Source organism: the organism of the source record quoted next, unplaced genomic scaffold (genome assembly GCF_019419815.1).
Source record: "Pyrus x bretschneideri cultivar Hongxiangsu unplaced genomic scaffold, Pyrus_bretschneideri_v1 Contig1, whole genome shotgun sequence".
NCBI lineage: Eukaryota > Viridiplantae > Streptophyta > Magnoliopsida > Rosales > Rosaceae > Pyrus > Pyrus x bretschneideri.
The window spans coordinates 7,621,663-7,639,326 of NW_025999390.1; the positions used below are offsets into that span (position 1 = coordinate 7,621,663).

At 39.4% G+C, this 17,664-nt stretch overlaps 3 protein-coding genes across 4 annotated transcripts; 2 read left to right on the top strand and 1 right to left on the bottom strand.

Annotated features, from left to right (window-relative positions):
* The first annotated feature begins 589 nt into the window (after positions 1-589).
* LOC103937921 (vesicle-associated membrane protein 711) lies at positions 590-2,631 on the top strand. Its single transcript, XM_009347901.3, has 4 exons — positions 590-1,080; positions 1,175-1,365; positions 1,488-1,651; positions 2,264-2,631. Exons 1-4 carry the CDS (start codon positions 864-866, stop codon positions 2,352-2,354), a joined length of 663 nt encoding a protein of 220 aa, XP_009346176.1. The 5' UTR covers positions 590-863; the 3' UTR covers positions 2,355-2,631.
* Positions 2,632-2,868: 237 nt separating this feature from the next.
* LOC103946720 (protein FAR1-RELATED SEQUENCE 6-like) lies at positions 2,869-5,935 on the bottom strand. 2 transcript variants are annotated; one of them, XM_009357494.2, is made up of 2 exons: positions 5,778-5,935; positions 2,869-4,923 (listed from the first exon to the last, which is right to left on the bottom strand). In XM_009357494.2, the coding sequence occupies exon 2, from the start codon at positions 4,921-4,923 to the stop codon at positions 2,917-2,919; it is 2,007 nt and encodes a 668-aa protein (XP_009355769.2). In that variant the 5' UTR covers positions 5,778-5,935; the 3' UTR covers positions 2,869-2,916. The 2 variants fall into 2 exon arrangements, with proteins under 2 accessions (XP_009355769.2, XP_009355770.2); XM_009357495.2 differs by having other exon boundaries at positions 5,788-5,930.
* A 2,153-nt stretch (positions 5,936-8,088) lies between these two features.
* LOC103937920 lies at positions 8,089-15,954 on the top strand. The gene is made up of 10 exons (XM_048582991.1): positions 8,089-9,487; positions 10,041-10,514; positions 10,607-10,908; positions 11,520-12,230; positions 12,310-12,588; positions 12,772-12,933; positions 13,074-14,012; positions 14,108-14,323; positions 14,800-15,060; positions 15,266-15,954. The coding sequence occupies exons 1-10, from the start codon at positions 8,089-8,091 to the stop codon at positions 15,611-15,613; spliced, it is 5,091 nt and encodes a 1,696-aa protein (XP_048438948.1). The 3' UTR covers positions 15,614-15,954.
* The last annotated feature ends 1,710 nt before the right edge of the window (positions 15,955-17,664 follow it).

Genomic DNA, 17,664 nt, shown 5'->3' on the forward strand with positions numbered 1-17,664 from the left:
TCAATAATGCATAAAAACTACTTTTTCTAACAAATAAGAGCTTTAATATTTATGTAGACTGTTTTCGTAAGTGATTTGGTCATTGGAAAGTGTTATTAGTATGAATCGTGATTGTCACACGAACTCTTATTGTATGAGAATTTGTACTCGCTTTCTTGATTATCATTAAATGAGTATGAACTTTAAAAATTATGTTGATTAAAATCACACTTACCTAGCGATAATCAATAATGTGAAACCTGAGCAAATATACACTTTTTATCTCATTGTGAAGAAAAACTTATGTTGAACTTGTCTTATCACTGAATTTTACTGACTGACACTACATAAGTTTTTCTTCTCCTCGTGAGGCCGTGCGAGAACCTTCTATATATTGTACAACTCACTAACGGTACTGAATTATCCACGTAAGAATGAAAACTACAACTACTATGTTTAGCAAATCTTTTTCAGATGACTTTAAACCGTTGATTTATATTTCAATCAATCAATAGTCCACATGTCATTTGCTGTATATTCCGTTTTATGAATAATTCAATAATCCACAATTTCAGCAATTTCTGCCAAATAAAATAAAATAAAAAATAAAACAGAGTTAACAGAGCGACAGAGAGAGAAAGCGACTTAACAGGGCGATGGAGAGAGAAAGCGAGAGAGTGAAACCTTTCATTTTCGATTTTTGAACACCAAAAATGGCTGATTTGAGCTAATCTTACCGAGAAGAAAGAGAGAGTCGGTTGCCGTCGGTAGCTTCCCGTAATTGCTTAGAGAGAGAGAGAGAGAGAGAGAGAGAGAGAGAGAGAGAGAGAGAGAGAGAGAGAAAGATTTGAGCTGATCTTGGCGGTGGTTGTGGTGGCGGGGAGATGGCGATACTGTACGCGCTGGTAGCACGGGGATCGGTGGTGCTAGCGGAGTTCAGCGGCACGGCGACGAACGCGAGCACAATCTCCAGACAAATCCTCGAGAAAATCCCCGGCGACAGCGACACCCACGTCTCCTACTCTCAAGATCGCTACATCTTCCACGTCAAGCGCACCGATGGCCTCACCGTCCTCTGTATGGCCGACGAGACCGCTGCCCGTACGTCGTCGTTTGTTTGACCCAATTCACAATTTCGCACAGTTTCCCTCCCCCAATTTTCAATTTTTTTTATTTTGTTCGATTTTTGGTGCAGGGAGAATGCCCTTCGCTTTTCTGGAGGACATCCACCAGAGATTCGTGAGGACCTACGGCCGCGCTGTTCATTCGGCTCAGGCTTACGGCATGAACGATGAGTTTTCTAGGGTTTTGAGCCAGCAGATGGAGTATTACTCCAATGATCCTAATGCCGATAGGATCAATCGACTCAAAGGCGAAATGAGCCAGGTAGAAAGATGTCAATTTTGTCACCAATTGACCAAGTTTAATCGTGGAATGTGGATCCAGTTTGTTCATTCTTTTTCTTATCGATTGTGGTTTGATTTCTTATTGAGTTTTCGGATTTGTAGGTGCGAAATGTGATGATTGAGAACATTGACAAAGTTTTGGATAGAGGGGATCGCTTGGAGTTGCTGGTTGATAAAACTGCTAATATGCAAGACAATACCTTCCGGTTCAGAAAGCAAGCTCGCCGATTCAGAACCAGTGTGTGGTGGAAAAATGTTAAGCTCACGTATGTTTTCTAAACTCAAAGCTCAATTCAATAGCTACAGAAACGTCGAAATTATCAATTTTTCTTTTCTTTTCATCCTATGATTTAAAGAGTTGTATGTACTTTATGCAATGGGTTACGTTTTCATGTCAGACGGTCACATTACTAAACTGTGAGTTCATCTACGTATTCAAACCACAGTTTGTGTTTGATTATCTGGCAAGAGTGTTTTATGTAATGGTAAAGTTACAAAGCTAGTGTGTCCAACATGTTACGTTGCTAGACTGTCAATTCAACTACGTATTCAACCCACAGTTTGTGCTAGATTGTCTGGCACGAGTGTTTTATGCAACAGTGATGTTTTTATGTCTGTCAGTATGGAATATTATGTTGCTAGACTAGACTGTCAATTCAGCTATGTAAAGATACCACAGCTTGTGTTATATTGTCTAGCAACAGCGTTTTATACTTTTGTGTAATGGTAATGTTTTATATTAGATTGCTTGACTGCCAAGTCAATTTGACTATATATTCAAACCTCAGTTTATCGTAAATTTTATGGCAAGAGTATTTTCATTCATGTAAATGCATTATTTGTCTGCCCCCACTTACCAAGTGCTTTGAATCTTGCAGGGTTGCATTGATATTCCTTGTGCTAGTAGTAATTTATGTTGTGCTGGCTTTCGTTTGCCATGGCCTCGCACTACCCTCCTGCTTGAAGTAGTGAGCATGACAAACAAGTGAAATTGGAACGTGCTTTTACTTCGTTTTCTTCCTCTTCTGGGTATATGGGATTCTTCTATTTAAACTTCCACAGACGTAAGTTGTCAGATTCTTGTGTTTATGTGATTTCAAATCGCTCATTTGTGTGTGTAGCCTGTGGGAGTTTTGAACTGGTTCAGGTTGTATTTTCTTGTTTATCTTTTGGCCGCTAGGTTGTGTGTTTCTTGAAACATAGCTTGATGAGTTTATTATATTTATGGCTGGTCATATTTTATCTAGTTGTTTCTTGTATTGTGATTTTGATTAATAGACCGAAGAGCTTAGTTCGTGTTCATCAGCAAAACATAACTTTGTGAAACTCATGGGTTTTGCCTATTTTGCACATTATATACACTACAAAATAGCAATTGCCGCAGGCACTAGAAAGACTCCCTAACTGCTCTGGTATTGCCCAAGTTTGTGTGTGTAGGAGTGAGTGAGCGTATGAATGCAGTTCAAAAGAAGCAGCAGAGTCATCTTTCAAGAGGATATTTGTATACAGTACTATCATATACCGTTCTTTGTTACACTTGGTTATCCTCTACAAGATGAAACTTGTTTAATAACTCCTCCAATGCTAGTAAGGTAGTCTTATAATTTTCTTCCGATTGTGCCCCTTCTTCCGCAACGGGAAGGGCAAGTTTATAGAGATGCTTATACCAGTACACTGGGTTATACGCGTCTATATCACTCGAGCTGTGATGGAGAAGATACCTGCACTTGAAATCTTTACTCCACCGTGGCAGAATATAGCGCGACGGGACTTCTTCTACGCCGTTGTAATTAAGAACGTTCAATGCATGCCTGCATAGATAACCTTTGTTGTTGAACAAACTGCAGATGCATCGTATATCAACTTGTGCTGATTCGTACAAAACCTCGTAGCATCGGACTTCCTTCTCGTTTCCTTCAACTTCAACCCGTTCCTTGACTATGTAGGTTAGTATAGACCCAGTCACATTCACCTGTCTTGTGTTGAAGCAGGCGTACATGCCCTCAACCTCCAACTGGAACCTCCTGAAAATTTCCTTCGTATACACCTTACGTAGCTGTTCCTCGAAATTACATCTCGTTCTTAGTTCAAAGCTTGAACTCCTCGACTCCACATCCGCTGCCACCTCTTTCATGCGCTTCCGATGTAGAGCTAGATCGTACTTATCGACAAATTCCTTGAAAGACGTATGCTTATGCACATAACCATCAAAAAATGCAGTCGAGCTCTCATGTTCTCGGATAGGGATCATTCCTGCAAGAAATGTGTCTTTTAAGTACACCGGAACCCACATCTGCCGATCTTCGTACAATGTTTGAAGCCATCTATTATCCCCTAGTTCGTGCCGCTTGATCATTTCTGCCCATGAAGTTTCAAACTCAGCTATCTTCAAGGAATTATAGACTGCTTTGTGCAATTGTCTCTTGATTTCGTCGTATCCCCTCAGTCCTCCCAATTTCTCTGGAACTCTCTGCATGATATACCACAAACAATAGCAATGGCGAGCGTTCGGGATAACCTCAGACACTGCACTTTGCAAGGGCTTACATTGATCAGTAATGAAAACTTGTGGAGGGCGCCCTAGCATGCATTTGAGCCATGCCTTGAGCATCCAAACAAAATTTTCCTCCAACTCTTGCCCAAGGAAGCCGCAGCCCAACAAAACCGATTGTCCATGGTGATTTACGCCAACAAATGAAATCAGGGGGATTTCGTATTTGTTTGCCAAGCATGTTGTATCTACTGCGACCGTGTCGCAGAAGTAGCCATATGCAGCCCTGGACCTGGCATCAGCCCAAAACACATTCCTCAGGCGTCCATCGTCGTCAAGATCCATTAAATAATAGAAATTAGGGTTCGTCAGTTTCATTCGACAAAAGTAGTTATAAACTGCATGAGTGTCTCCTTCTTTAAGTTCCAAGTGCTTAGCGAGATCAGTCGAATTCAAACCTTCAGTTTCACTAAAATTTGAGTATCCACTGCACCCAACGTCCATAACAGGTGTTCGATACAGCTTGATAGTATGAACTTCTGTAACGGGCTCTGGGGGCGGTTGAGCACTTTTGGCAGCAAGAATCATTTTCTTATGCGACTTGTAAAACCTTTTGATTTGTGGACTCACCTGATGATTGTGTTCAAGCTCTAATTCGACTATTCTCCACCTTTTGGAGTCCACCAGCCTGATAATGACCATTGCAGGACAACCAGTTCTTGTTTCGGGTCTTGGATTATTGGCTTCACTCTTTTTCTTGAAACCTGCACTGCTGCAGCTTAGCTTTGCTCGATACCGCTCTTTTTTCTTTGATCTGAACCATGAATTGCTTACTCTGATGCCAAAGCCCTGTTGTTTACCATAGAGATTGTAAAAATCATATGCTTCATCAAATGAATCGAACTCCAAACCCACCGTAGGTTCTCCGGGGTCCTTTTTTCTGTTTGTTTCCCCAGTTCCATGATCATGCTCGGTAAAATCTCCCTCCAATTCATAGTCATCCCCTTCGTCAAAGACTGGCTCGGTGTTGAGAGAAACTTCTTCCATCTGAAATCACAATCATAAAAGCATAATCTTTTTAGGCACCATTAAACCTAAAGAAAACATCTTCGTCAAATACCGGCAGAGCGCCCAGCTGCCTATACAACAACAAAAATGTGATGAAATTTTTGTTTTCAGGATCCATGTCTAACACAAATGTGATATAACAACAAAAGGGAGAAGGGTTCTGTTAGGATTCCGTCGTGCCGAACACAACCCTCCTCCCTTTTCAAGCTAAGCACGACGGAATCACTGAAAAGTAACACTACCCAGTTGCCAAAAGGCCACCATAGAAACCATAATCTATTTTGCATACAACACAAAAATCTTAAAACATCCATTTTTGTAAACTCAGTAGTAAAATCAAAATTGTAAAAGAGTGAAATTATCAGATTTGACTCTACTCTGTATTTAATGCAATCACCATCTCGACGACCAGATATAATTATGTGAATATATACACACTCACCATCTGACCATCGAGATGGTGATTGTATCAAAACGTGTAACTTTAGTAGGCAGTGCTGAAATATCACACCTTGAGCAAATTATAGTTTTCCTATAAAAAAACAAAAATCCTTACAAACTCACAATTTCACAGACAAATGCACAATCGACAACCCCAAAATTAAGAACTAAAGAACTTGAAAGCCGCTCTTTGCCGTTGAATTTTCTTAATCTAACCCTCACATACAGATTAAACACACAATTTAACTTTCTTTCACGTTCCCAACTTTTCTCGGCATCCAAACAGTTATAATAATCCAAGTCCAAGGTCAAAACGATCCACTTAATCTCATGGCTAAATGCTAAACACACAGAAAATCAGAGTAATAGAGTGAGAATTTAGGCGATCTTACAGTGGTTTACCGGGTCGGACTCGGCGAGGCGGGAAATCAACTGTCAGAGACTCGGAGGAATTGGGGCTGAGTCAGGGCTCCGAGTTAGATGCTGGTGAAGGAAATGTGCGAGTCACACTTGGGATTACAGAGCTTTCACAAATCTACCGACCCTGTGCGCTGACACGTGGCTGAAACACTATTATATTGTGGAAGCATTTTTGCTCACCACCATAAGTATGTACACGCATTATACACCTAAAATTTGTCACGTGTCCTTTCACGTAGCTCTAGTTAACTTTTGCATTAAATGTTATTTTTTCAATTTAAAAAAAAAATTTAACCAATGTTAAGTGAAAGAACATGTGGCAAATAATTATGCATATGATTTTGGTGAACATACACGATAGTTTATGATGTTGAGCAAAAATATTTTCTTATACTGTTGAGTAATGCTAGAGAAATCAACTCTTATTGGTGACACATCACATAATTAGTATATTTGATCTAAAATTTAATCTACCTAGTATTATTTTATATTATTTATCTCTCCCCAGGGTTTTATTTTTAGCGCAACTAGGGCTTTTTATTCATTTCAAAATTTGTATGCTTTTGTATATTTTCATTTTCCCACTTGAAATTTGTCAATTTTCAGCTTTTCATATTCAATTTTTTGTCTCACATTTGTGCGATGAAAAGATGGGTTCGGTTTCATTCGATTAGACTTTTTGAGAAAACTGAAATCCAAATCAAAATTATTATTTGATTTGATTCGGTTCAATTTGGTTCAATTTTTTTAATATATATTTTTCTAACCTACAAATGAAAAGGTGAAAAAAAAAATCTAAGGAATAAGGCTTTTAACATATTTGGGCCTAAAGTTGGGTTTACTTAGCCTTTGGGTTAATAGTAGACTTATAATTGGGCTTTGAATATACCCAACATAAATAAACAAAAATATTAATTTATATCTTATTTGGTTATGTTTTTGAACTATCAAAATCGAAACTGAACAAATAGTTTAGTTTGATTGTCTTTTTGGTCTTGGTTTGATTTTCAAGCGGTTCATAGGATGGTCAAGTATTGATCCTTAGCGTGTATCAAGATTGGAATGTAACAAAATTCATAAATGTAATATTGAGATTAGAACGTAACAAAATTCATAAATACAATACAAAATATGAAAGGGAAAATTTCTTCTTACGCCTGTCCAATGCCTTCACCATATGCACTGGTCGAAGATGAGGAGAGTCAACAGGCAGACATCAGTGTGTGACGAAAGACATGGGACGATGAAAGGTCTTTTTTTATTTGACCAAAAAAATATGGGAGGTCTTTTTTACCTTTTTATGTTTAACATTTTAGTTCAATATAATCAAACAAAAAAGTATATATGAGGATTTGTTTTTAGTTTTGTTAACAATTTTTTTTTTTTTATCTTCTGTGACTCAAAGTTTAATAATTTTATTAATTTGTGTAGTCGTAGCGGTTCTCGATGAATTTAGACAAGTGCTTTGATGTTTACTCCTTACTTGGCGATTAGTGATACTTTATAATAATAGTTTTAGATATGGTTTGCAAGAATCTTTTTGAAATTGAATTTTTCATGATTTTTATTTTTATTTTTGAAGAAATGATATGTATTTAAAATGCCCCTTTATCAATTAATGAGATATTTGTTAAAAAAAAAAAACAAATTTTTTGTGTTGGATTGAAAATAACATTTTCGATAATAAATAAACATAAAAGGTCGTCGCACCAAATTCTCAAGTAGTGAAAATAAAGCTAAAAAAAAAGGCAAAATCCAAGAGTATATTAACGGTCCAAAAAGTATTAGAAACGATGACGTGGCCCCATGCAGCTGGAAAAGAAAAAACAGCCCCGGGCAGCAGCGGATCTTCCCGAAGCACGTGCAGTCATAGCCCCCGATTGGCCCCATGACCCACGTGGGCCCCATCGCACGTGCAATAGCCACCAGATCAACGGTCTTCTAACGTAGCGAAATGAAACTTGGACGTAGAGGATCACAACTAGCCAAACCTTAGAGAGGCAAAAAATTAGGAAAAAAGAAATAAATTAAAAAAAAATACAAAAAGGGTAGAGAGAAGCAGAGGGAAGCAGAGGGACGGCGCAGGTTAACTACAATGCGCCGCTTTGTGTCCAAAGTGCCCTCCCTTCTTCCTCTTCTTTTTGTACCCTCTCAAGGCGCTCACCACACACACCATTCTCTCCTCCTCCCTAAAATTGATCAAAAATAAAAATAAATAATACAAAAACCAGAGAGTGAGGAGAGAGAGAAACGCGAACGAAACGAAACGAAACGAAACCCCTAATGAAGCAGCAGCAGAGCTCATCATCGTGCGAGGCGGTATCGTCGTCGTCGTCGTCGTCCTCCTCCGCCGCATCCACTTCGGCGGACCATTCGCAGCCCGCCACCTCATCGCCGAATTCGGGAGCCTCCGAAAAGCTTCCGTCGATACCGGCGGCGGCGCCGGAGGACCTTTCCGTGGGGTCCAGGGACGGCGGGGGGGCACAGGAGAGCGTGACCGTCGATCGGCGGGGCGAGTACTCGACGGTCTGCCGATGGACGGTCCAGAATTTTCCGAGAATCAAGGCTAGGGCACTGTGGAGCAAGTACTTCGAGGTAGGGGGATACGATTGCCGGTTGCTAATATACCCTAAGGGTGACTCACAGGCGCTGCCGGGGTACATCTCGATATACCTCCAAATCATGGACCCGCGGGGCACCTCGTCGTCCAAATGGGACTGCTTCGCGAGTTATCGGCTCGCCATCGTCAACCTCGCCGACGATTCTAAGACCATTCATCGCGATTCTTGGCATCGGTTCTCGAGCAAGAAGAAATCTCACGGTTGGTGCGATTTTACGCCTTCTTCTACTGTCTTTGATTCGAAATTAGGTTATTTGTTCAATACGGACTCCGTTTTGATTACCGCCGACATCTTGATATTGAATGAGTCCGTTAATTTTACGCGAGATAGTAATAACAATAACAATGAGCTCCAATCGTCCATCGGCTCGATGATGTCAGGTTCTGCGGTGGCCGGACCGGTTTCTGATGTGTTGAGTGGCAAGTTCACTTGGAAAGTTCAAAACTTTAGTTTGTTTAAGGAGATGATTAAGACTCAGAAGATAATGAGCCCGGTGTTTCCTGCTGGAGAGTGTAATTTGAGGATTAGTGTGTACCAGAGCTCGGTGAACGGCGTGGAGTTTTTGTCAATGTGTTTGGAGAGCAAGGACACGGACAAGACGGTTGTGTTGTCTGATAGGAGTTGTTGGTGTTTGTTTCGAATGTCGGTGTTGAACCAGAAGCCTGGGACTAATCACATGCATAGGGACTCGTATGGGAGGTTTGCTGCTGATAATAAGAGTGGGGATAACACTAGTTTGGGGTGGAATGATTATATGAAGATGTCAGATTTTGTTGGGACTGAGTCGGGGTTTTTATTGGATGATACTGCGGTGTTTAGTACATCGTTTCATGTGATAAAGGAATTTAGTAGCTTTTCGAAGAATGGAGGATTAATTATGGGGAGGAGTGGTAGTGGGGCAAGGAAGTTGGATGGTCACATGGGGAAATTCAATTGGAGGATTGACAACTTCACTAGGTTGAAGGATCTTTTAAAGAAGAGGAAGATAACGGGTCTTTGCATTAAGAGCAGGAGGTTTCAGATTGGAAATCGGGACTGTCGGCTCATTGTTTATCCCCGAGGTATGCTTCGCTATTGCACTATTGCACAAGAGAATTCTCTGTTTTATTCTCAATAATTTGTTGTAACAATCAATAACTCTTTCTTTTTGTGAATTAATATGTTGCAAAGCTATGAAACCATGTGATACAATCTCATACAGATATTTGAGGATTAGTAGTACCTTATTCATCCTATTTGAAAATGATTTTACATGTCCTTCCCTATTATCCCACCACTTGAACGTATGGAGCTGCATCTGTAGTTACTTGGCATCATGGGCCACTGCAAATATGGTATGTATTAATGCTATCTAAGATAGCATAAACCACCATAATTTGCATATATTGTTTATACTCTGCTACTCTGATCGTTGTGCTCGAAGCCTCGATGTTACTTGAGCTATGCTGAGGCATGCTTATTTAGTTCTTAGGATTGTGGATGTCATGAAATGTTTGAAATGCCATATGGTGGAATGATAAAATTTTGTTAATGTGGTAGACAACATAAAACCTATCCAGCTTGTGCCTCAGAGAGTGAACTGATGAAAATTTTCCATATTTTTTGTGGTATCAGGGCAGTCTCAACCACCATGCCACCTTTCAGTGTTTCTGGAAGTTACTGATTCACGGAACACTTCTAGTGACTGGAGTTGTTTTGTGAGCCATCGTTTGTCTGTTGTTAACCAGAGGATGGAGGAGAAGTCTGTCACGAAGGAGTCTCAGAATCGCTACTCCAAAGCTGCAAAGGACTGGGGCTGGCGTGAATTTGTGACGCTTACTAGTCTCTTTGATCAAGATTCAGGGTTTCTTATTCTGGACACTGTTGTATTCTCAGCGGAGGTCCTTATATTGAAAGAGACATCAATAATGCAAGAGTTTACTGATCAGGATACTGAGTCAAGCAGTGCTGGTTCGCAGATTGATAAGAACGGAAAAAGAAGTTCCTTCACCTGGAAGGTGGAGAATTTCCTGTCTTTTAAGGAAATAATGGAGACCCGAAAAATCTTTAGCAAATTCTTCCAAGCTGGTGGATGTGAACTTCGAATTGGTATGCAGCAGTCACACATATTCTCCACTAAAAAGGTGGTCTCATTTGTTTGCATTTCTTAATTTTACTGACATTTGTTTTCCGTGATGCAGGTGTATATGAGTCCTTTGACACCATATGTATTTATTTGGAGAGTGACCAGTCAGTTGGTAGTGATCTGGATAAAAACTTTTGGGTTAGATACAGGATGGCTGTTGTGAATCAAAAGAACCCTGCTAAAACTGTGTGGAAGGAGTCATCTATATGTACAAAGACTTGGAACAATTCTGTTTTACAATTCATGAAGGTGTCGGATATGTTGGAAGCAGATGCAGGGTTTCTTGTTCGTGATACTGTTGTTTTTGTTTGCGAAATATTGGACTGCTGTCCTTGGTTTGAGTTTTCAGATCTCGAGGTTAGTGTTTACATGCATATTTCAGTTATAGACAGCCTGCTAATCATGGTTGTATTTATACTGTCTGTCTGATGTTCAAGTTTGTTGATTCTTAAGTGCTGATACCGATTTTTTTAATTTTCTGGGAAGATTTGTTTGGTTCTTTAATTTTTACACGTCTTCTCTAACATGGTTTGAGATATATTTATGTTGTTATCATGGGATGGTTGATGTTAGTTTGCCTGCTTCATCTGTCGGCGTAACATTTAATTTAGAACAAGGGTACATTTGTTTTAGGGAGTTTTAACGAAAAGCTCATGGTACTGTTCACTTTAACGAAAAACCACATTTTTACAGTAAAAAGTCAATCCTGGTACTATTCACTTTACCTTTATTTTGTCCTTATCGTTAAAACTCAAAGTTTTCAAACCCCTTTCATTAGTTTTCCTTTTGTTTTAACCTTGTTAATGTCTCTGCCTTGAGCAATAAAATTTCCATTTAACTTAAGCAGTCAGTTTATACGTCTCACTATCTTTTAGCTTGCCACTGTAGCAATACAATTTGACTAAGAATGGTCTTCCCCTTCTACTCTTTTATGGTGGTTGCCTATTGGTATGCATTTTGCCTGTCAGGTTTTTGCTTCGGAGGATGATCAGGATGCATTGACAACAGATCCTGATGAGCTTGTTGATTCTGAAGACAGTGAAGGAATTGGTGGTGATGAAGAAGATATCTTTAGAAACCTACTTTCTAGAGCTGGATTTCACCTCACATACGGAGATAATCCTTCACAGCCACAGGTCACTTTACGAGAAAAACTTCTGATGGATGCTGGTGCTATTGCTGGTTTTCTGACTGGGCTCCGTGTTTATCTTGATGACCCTGCTAAAGTAAAACGCCTGCTTCTTCCGACCAAGCTTTCTGGTAGCAGTGATGGGATGAAGGTCAAAAAGAATGATGAATCTTCCCCTAGTTTGATGAATTTGCTTATGGGAGTCAAAGTTCTGCAGCAGGCTATCATTGATTTACTTTTGGACATTATGGTTGAGTGTTGCCAACCTACAGAAGGGACTTCTAATGGTGACTTGTCTGATACAAACTCAAAGTCTCCAGATGGAAGCGGAGCTGCTAGTCTGTTGCAACCCGATAGAGAAAATGGAGCTACAGAATCTGTATGTGAAAGATTGGATACTGGCGCTGATGAAACTAGCAGCAGCTCTTCGGCTGTTCAAAGCTCTGACGTGACTGGGATTGGTGTACCTAGAAAAACTGTTCCTGGAAAACCAATTTGTCCTCCAGAAACATCTGCCGGGGTGTTGGAAAATGTGACCCTTCGCTCAAAGGTGCATTACATTGTTGATCTAGTATTTGATATGCAGCTTAAGTGATAGTACTGACCTGTTTTAACAAATTGAATTTCAGACCAAGTGGCCAGAGCAATCAGAGGAGCTCTTAGGATTGATTGTAAACTCGTTGCGAGCTCTAGATGGAGCTGTTCCACAAGGCTGTCCTGAACCAAGACGTCGGCCTCAGTCGGCACAAAAGATCGCTCTTGTACTGGATAAAGCGCCAAAGCATTTGCAGTCTGATCTTGTTGCTTTGGTGCCCAAGTTGGTTGAGCACTCAGAGCATCCACTTGCTGCTTTTGCACTTATAGAACGACTTCAAAAGCCAGATGCAGAACCTGCTTTGCGGACACCTGTAAGATTTATTTACTTATTGTCGTTCAAAGATATTTTGCTTTCTCCAGATGTGTTTTTATATCTATTTAATACAAAGCATCTTACATATATTATGGAAAGCAATCTAGCTAGCATGTGCACCTTTGCACAAGTCTATTGCTACATTGTTCTTCTTTTAAGTTATCTTTATTGTAATTCTCAGGTTTTTGATGCTCTGAGTCAACTGGACTGTGGCAGTGAAGTGTGGGAACGAGTTTTATCTCAATCTTTTGAGTTTTTGCTGGATTCAAATGATGAGCCTCTTGTTGCAACCATAGATTTTATATTTAAAGCTGCATCCCAGTGCCAACACCTCCCCGAAGCCGTATGTGTATAACGTATTCTTGATTGAATAATTACCTAACTACATTATTCTAAGGAAAAAAAAAATCCACTTATATTATTGTATTTACTTTTGCATTCCTTTCTCTTCGTATGCGTAACCTTCTTTGTTCTCTATTGTAGGTCAGATCTGTCCGTGTTAGGCTAAAGAATTTGGGTGTCAACATTTCTCCTTGTGTTCTTGAATTTTTGAGTAGAACTGTAAATAGCTGGGGAGATGTTGCTGAAACCATACTTAGAGATATTGATTGTGATGATGAATTTAGTGACACTTGCTCGACATTGAATTCTGGTCTTTTCTTGTTTGGTGAACATGGACCGATTTCTGAACGGTTTCATCCGGTGGATGAGCAGGCTTTCCGCTCGAGTTGTCTCTTTTCTGACATTTACATCTTGATTGAGATGTTATCCATACCTTGTTTGGCAGTTGAAGCCTCTCAAACATTTGAGAGAGCTGTAGCTCGTGGTGCCATTGTGGCTCATTCTGTGGCCATGGTTTTGGAAAGGCGCCTTGCTCAAAGATTGAATCTTGATGGTAGATTTGTTGGGGATAATTTTCAGCAGACCGATGTTGCAGCAGAGGGAGATGCCAATGAACAGCTGAGAGTCCAACGAGACGATTTTACTTCAGTTCTTGGTCTTGCTGAGGCATTGGCCCTCTCTAGAGATCATTGTGTTAAGGGATTTGTGAAGATGCTGTATACATTATTATTGAAATGGTATGCTGACGAGACTTATCGAGGGAGAATGCTAAAGAGACTTGTAGATCGAGCCACTAGCACTACAGATAGTAACCGTGAAGTTGATCTAGATTTGGATATCTTGGTGATGCTGGCTTCTGAAGAACAAGAAATTATCAGACCAGTTTTGAGTATGATGCGGGAGGTTGCTGAACTTGCAAATGTTGATCGTGCTGCTCTGTGGCACCAGTTATGTGCTAGTGAAGATGAAATAATTCGCATGCGTGAAGAAAAGAAAGCCGAAAATGCTACTATGGTTAAAGAAAAAGCTGTTATATCGCAAAAACTGAGTGAATCTGAGGCCACTAACACTCGTCTTAAGGTACTTGTTGTCTTAGGTGATATGGCTACGATTATTGCATCTTGTTTATTCTTTTCCGGAGAATATTAGAATTGATGCATGTCATGATGTGGCAGTCTGAAATGAAGGCTGAGATTGATCGCTTTGCTCGAGAAAAGAAGGAACTATCCGAACAAATACAAGAAGTTGAGAGTCAGCTTGAGTGGCACCGCTCTGAGCGAGATGATGAAATCAGAAAGCTCACTACAGAGAGGAAAGTGCTTCAGGATCGCCTTCATGATGCAGAGACACAACTCTCTCAATTGAAGTCTCGAAAACGTGATGAATTGAAGGTATCAAATTTGCTTTTTTGTCTTGTCATCTCAAATGACCTCACAGCCTTTTATTCAAGCAGGTGTTCTTCTGTATTTAATAGTTTCTCAAAAGGCTTTCTCTTTCTCATATCAGGTTATTTGATGCTTCAGAAGTTGGGTTTAGCTTTTAATTTTTCAGCATATATTTGTTTTTATTATGTTATGGGCTCATTTTTTGTCTGCATGCCATTTGAGTTGACATCTTGATATGAATCGTGATTTTGGATCGTGCAATAGGGATTTCATCTATGGAAGCTGCATGTTTAAATGTTTTTCATGCCAAAGTCTTGCGAGTATTCATTCATTTTGAACTCACAGAAAATATTAGTAGGCGTAATTATTTGATGACATTTGGATTGACCCTTGTTTATGATAATTTCTTGATTTGATGTTTTTGTCTTTTGCTTTTCTACCAAGACATACCCTTTTCTAACTGCAATGGATGAATGTGACAGAAATTGGTGAAGGAGAAAAATGCTCTTGCTGAAAGGTTGAAGAGCGCTGAAGGTGCACGTAAAAGATTTGATGAAGAACTTAAACGGTATGCCACAGAGAATGTAACCCGAGAGGAAATTCGACAGTCTCTCGAAGATGAAGTACGGCGATTGACACAAACAGTGGGGCAAACAGAAGGAGAGAAACGGGAGAAAGAAGAGCAGGTTGCTCTGTGTGAGGCGTATATTGATGGGATGGAATCAAAATTGCAGGCCTGCCAGGTTTTTGCCCTCAAAATAGCCAATGCTCTTTTTTTTCCCTTCATTTTCTTTTTCATGATCACCTTAATATTCCCTTCTCCTAATTATTTGTATATCACCAGAAGCAGCTAGCTTCGGTGCTTATTAAGTTTCATATTTGGTTTATCTTCTATTTGGGATAATACCAGACTGTTGTTTGATTAATGCGTCTCCTTATCTCATGTAGCAATATATTCACACCCTTGAGGCATCACTTCAGGAAGAAATGTCCCGACATGCTCCTCTGTATGGGGCGGGTTTGGAAGCTCTATCAATGAAGGAGTTGGAAACACTTTCACGCATCCATGAAGAAGGCCTCAGGCAGATCCATACCCTTCAGCAGCAGCGTAAAGGCAGTCCATCCGGCAGTCCTCTTGTGAGCCCTCACGCTCTCCAACACAATCATGGCTTATATCCTTCAACGCCACCCCAGATGACCGTTGGAATGCCTCCTTCGCTCATCCCAAATGGTGTCGGAATCCACAGCAATGGGCATGTGAATGGTAATGTTGGACCATGGTTCAACCATTCGTAGATGCCTGGGTCCTAGACTCGTAGCTCTCTTTTGTGCCAATGTCAGCATTGGTTGGCCCAGCGGAATCGGGTGAAACTGCTATTTTTGGAGTCGGTTTTATGACATTTAGGCTGTTTGAACTGTTGGAACCGAGTTGAAAAGAGAAAGAAAAAGGAAAAAAAAAGGAATAAGATGATAAAAGCTAGGTTTAGCGTTTAAGTAAAAGTGAGGAAGAGAATCCAATACAGTTGCAAATGCCAATACTCCCTCATTTGCCCCCATTTTGCTCCCCTTGAAGTCAATTACAGGCTTTTGCTCCCCTTAAATTTTTTGATATTCCGATGTTCAATCTATTTTCCCAAGCTCTCTCTCTCTCTCTCTCTCTCTCTCTCTCTCTGGACGTGGTGCAGTTCTGTTTAGGCAAATCAACTGGTTTATCCATCTCTTTGCAAGCGTTTTTGCTAGAATAGTGATAGTCACATTTACTGATTATGTTGTTGATCACTTTCTAATACGTTTACTAAATACATTGGCGATCATTTTCTAATACTTGTGGATTTATACGCTGTTGATCTCTTCCTATGTTCTCCCTTCCTACCTCTTATTTTCACTTCTTCCCTCTCACCTCTTCCTCGTTTATTTTTTCCTCTTAGTTTCCCTTTTTCATTTTTTTGGGTAAACATTCCTCTTATTAGTTTCTCTCTTTTCGGAGTTGAACAAAACTGATGGAACTTGAAGTAATCAAATATTTAGTTCGGTTCTCGATTGCAGGCTAGGCCGACTGAACCGGACCATGTTCCAAGGTCTGACATGCATAAGTAAGGTCAACTTCCATTAGGAATGTAATCAGAAATATGCGTTCAAATATTTCGGATAAAGATCTTCTTTGGATTCTCTTTGTGAGGATCTTAAGGATCAATTTATCTTAGTCATTTATCGTACATCGTGCGTCAGTTTTCATTGTTTGTGTTTCAATTTTAAATAAAAAATTCAAACTAATTTATGACTGCAAGATAACTGATAACCGAATATGATGAACTGATCCAAATATTATTACTCTTCCAGAAATTGTCAAAAGTGTTTCAATGCTTCTGAAGCAATTTCTTTTATGATCTAGAAGCGCTTTTAGGCTATTTTAGAATGAAGTCTCTCAACAAGTCTCTCTCTCTCTCTCTCTCTCTAATATATTGTAGTTTATTTGTAACTAATTTATATCTTAAATTTTTTGAGACTTAGTATTCCATCAAAACGTCAGTAATCAGCGGCTATGGTTTCGAATTGCCTTATTTTGACCAAATTGCTAGCGTACTGTGAGGGTTAGGAAACAGGTTTGAAAGGTAGACAAATTAGTAAGACAAGTTTCCCACAATGATCAAAAGGTAGATAAATTAGGGTACCTTCATTAGAAAATTTGGTTAATTACGGCTAGTTAATAATTCGTTTGGAAGTGCTTTTAAAATGATTGAACGTTTTTGGTGAAAATGTTTTTGGAACCAATCCTTAGTAATGGAAGTGGATCCTTAAAAAAAAAAAAAAAAAAAAACACTTTGCTTCTGGAAGTAGAACATAACTGATGCTTCTTCTAGGAAGCACTTTAAGTACTTTTGGAACCCAAAAATATTTTATTTAAAAGTTTTTTCAATCATTTAAAAGCACTACCAAACAAGTCCAACTTTGGTTAAAAGTGCTTTAGTTATAGACGTTATTAACTATATAATTAGTAATTACGGCGCAAATATGCAAATATTCTTCACCACATTTTGCAACTATCTACATTTTCTGCAAATTTGATTTATGGATATCATATTCGCAAATGTATAGTAGTATGTTTAAACCATAGGCCTTAGGGTTGATGCTAGATGAAAAGAAATACATATTAAACAAACGACGGATAATAGTTGGGATAATAGATGGCAAATGTGATATTATCTGATAATGAGGTAGCTTGAAGTGTATCAAAAGCGGAAATGAGAGATTCTTGCAACATAATTTGGTTACGTGTGTCAACTATATTTGCGCCTACTGCATGTAAACATCTATATATAACTGTCAAATAACGTGTTACATCTAGT

Excerpts from the sequence above, each read along its gene's own strand:
- LOC103946720 (XM_009357494.2), bottom strand. The coding sequence starts at position 4,923 with ATGGAAGAAGTTTCTCTCAACACCGAGCCAGTCTTTGACGAAGGGGAT.
- LOC103937921 (XM_009347901.3), top strand. The coding sequence starts at position 864 with ATGGCGATACTGTACGCGCTGGTAGCACGGGGATCGGTGGTGCTAGCG. Across the intron at positions 1,366-1,487 it reads TCAAAGGCGAAATGAGCCAG|GTGCGAAATGTGATGATTGA; the intron begins GTAGAAAGATGT and ends TCGGATTTGTAG. Across the intron at positions 1,652-2,263 it reads TGGAAAAATGTTAAGCTCAC|GGTTGCATTGATATTCCTTG; the intron begins GTATGTTTTCTA and ends TGAATCTTGCAG.
- LOC103937920 (XM_048582991.1), top strand. The coding sequence starts at position 8,089 with ATGAAGCAGCAGCAGAGCTCATCATCGTGCGAGGCGGTATCGTCGTCG. Across the intron at positions 10,515-10,606 it reads TGGATGTGAACTTCGAATTG|GTGTATATGAGTCCTTTGAC; the intron begins GTATGCAGCAGT and ends TCCGTGATGCAG. Across the intron at positions 12,589-12,771 it reads AACCTGCTTTGCGGACACCT|GTTTTTGATGCTCTGAGTCA; the intron begins GTAAGATTTATT and ends TGTAATTCTCAG.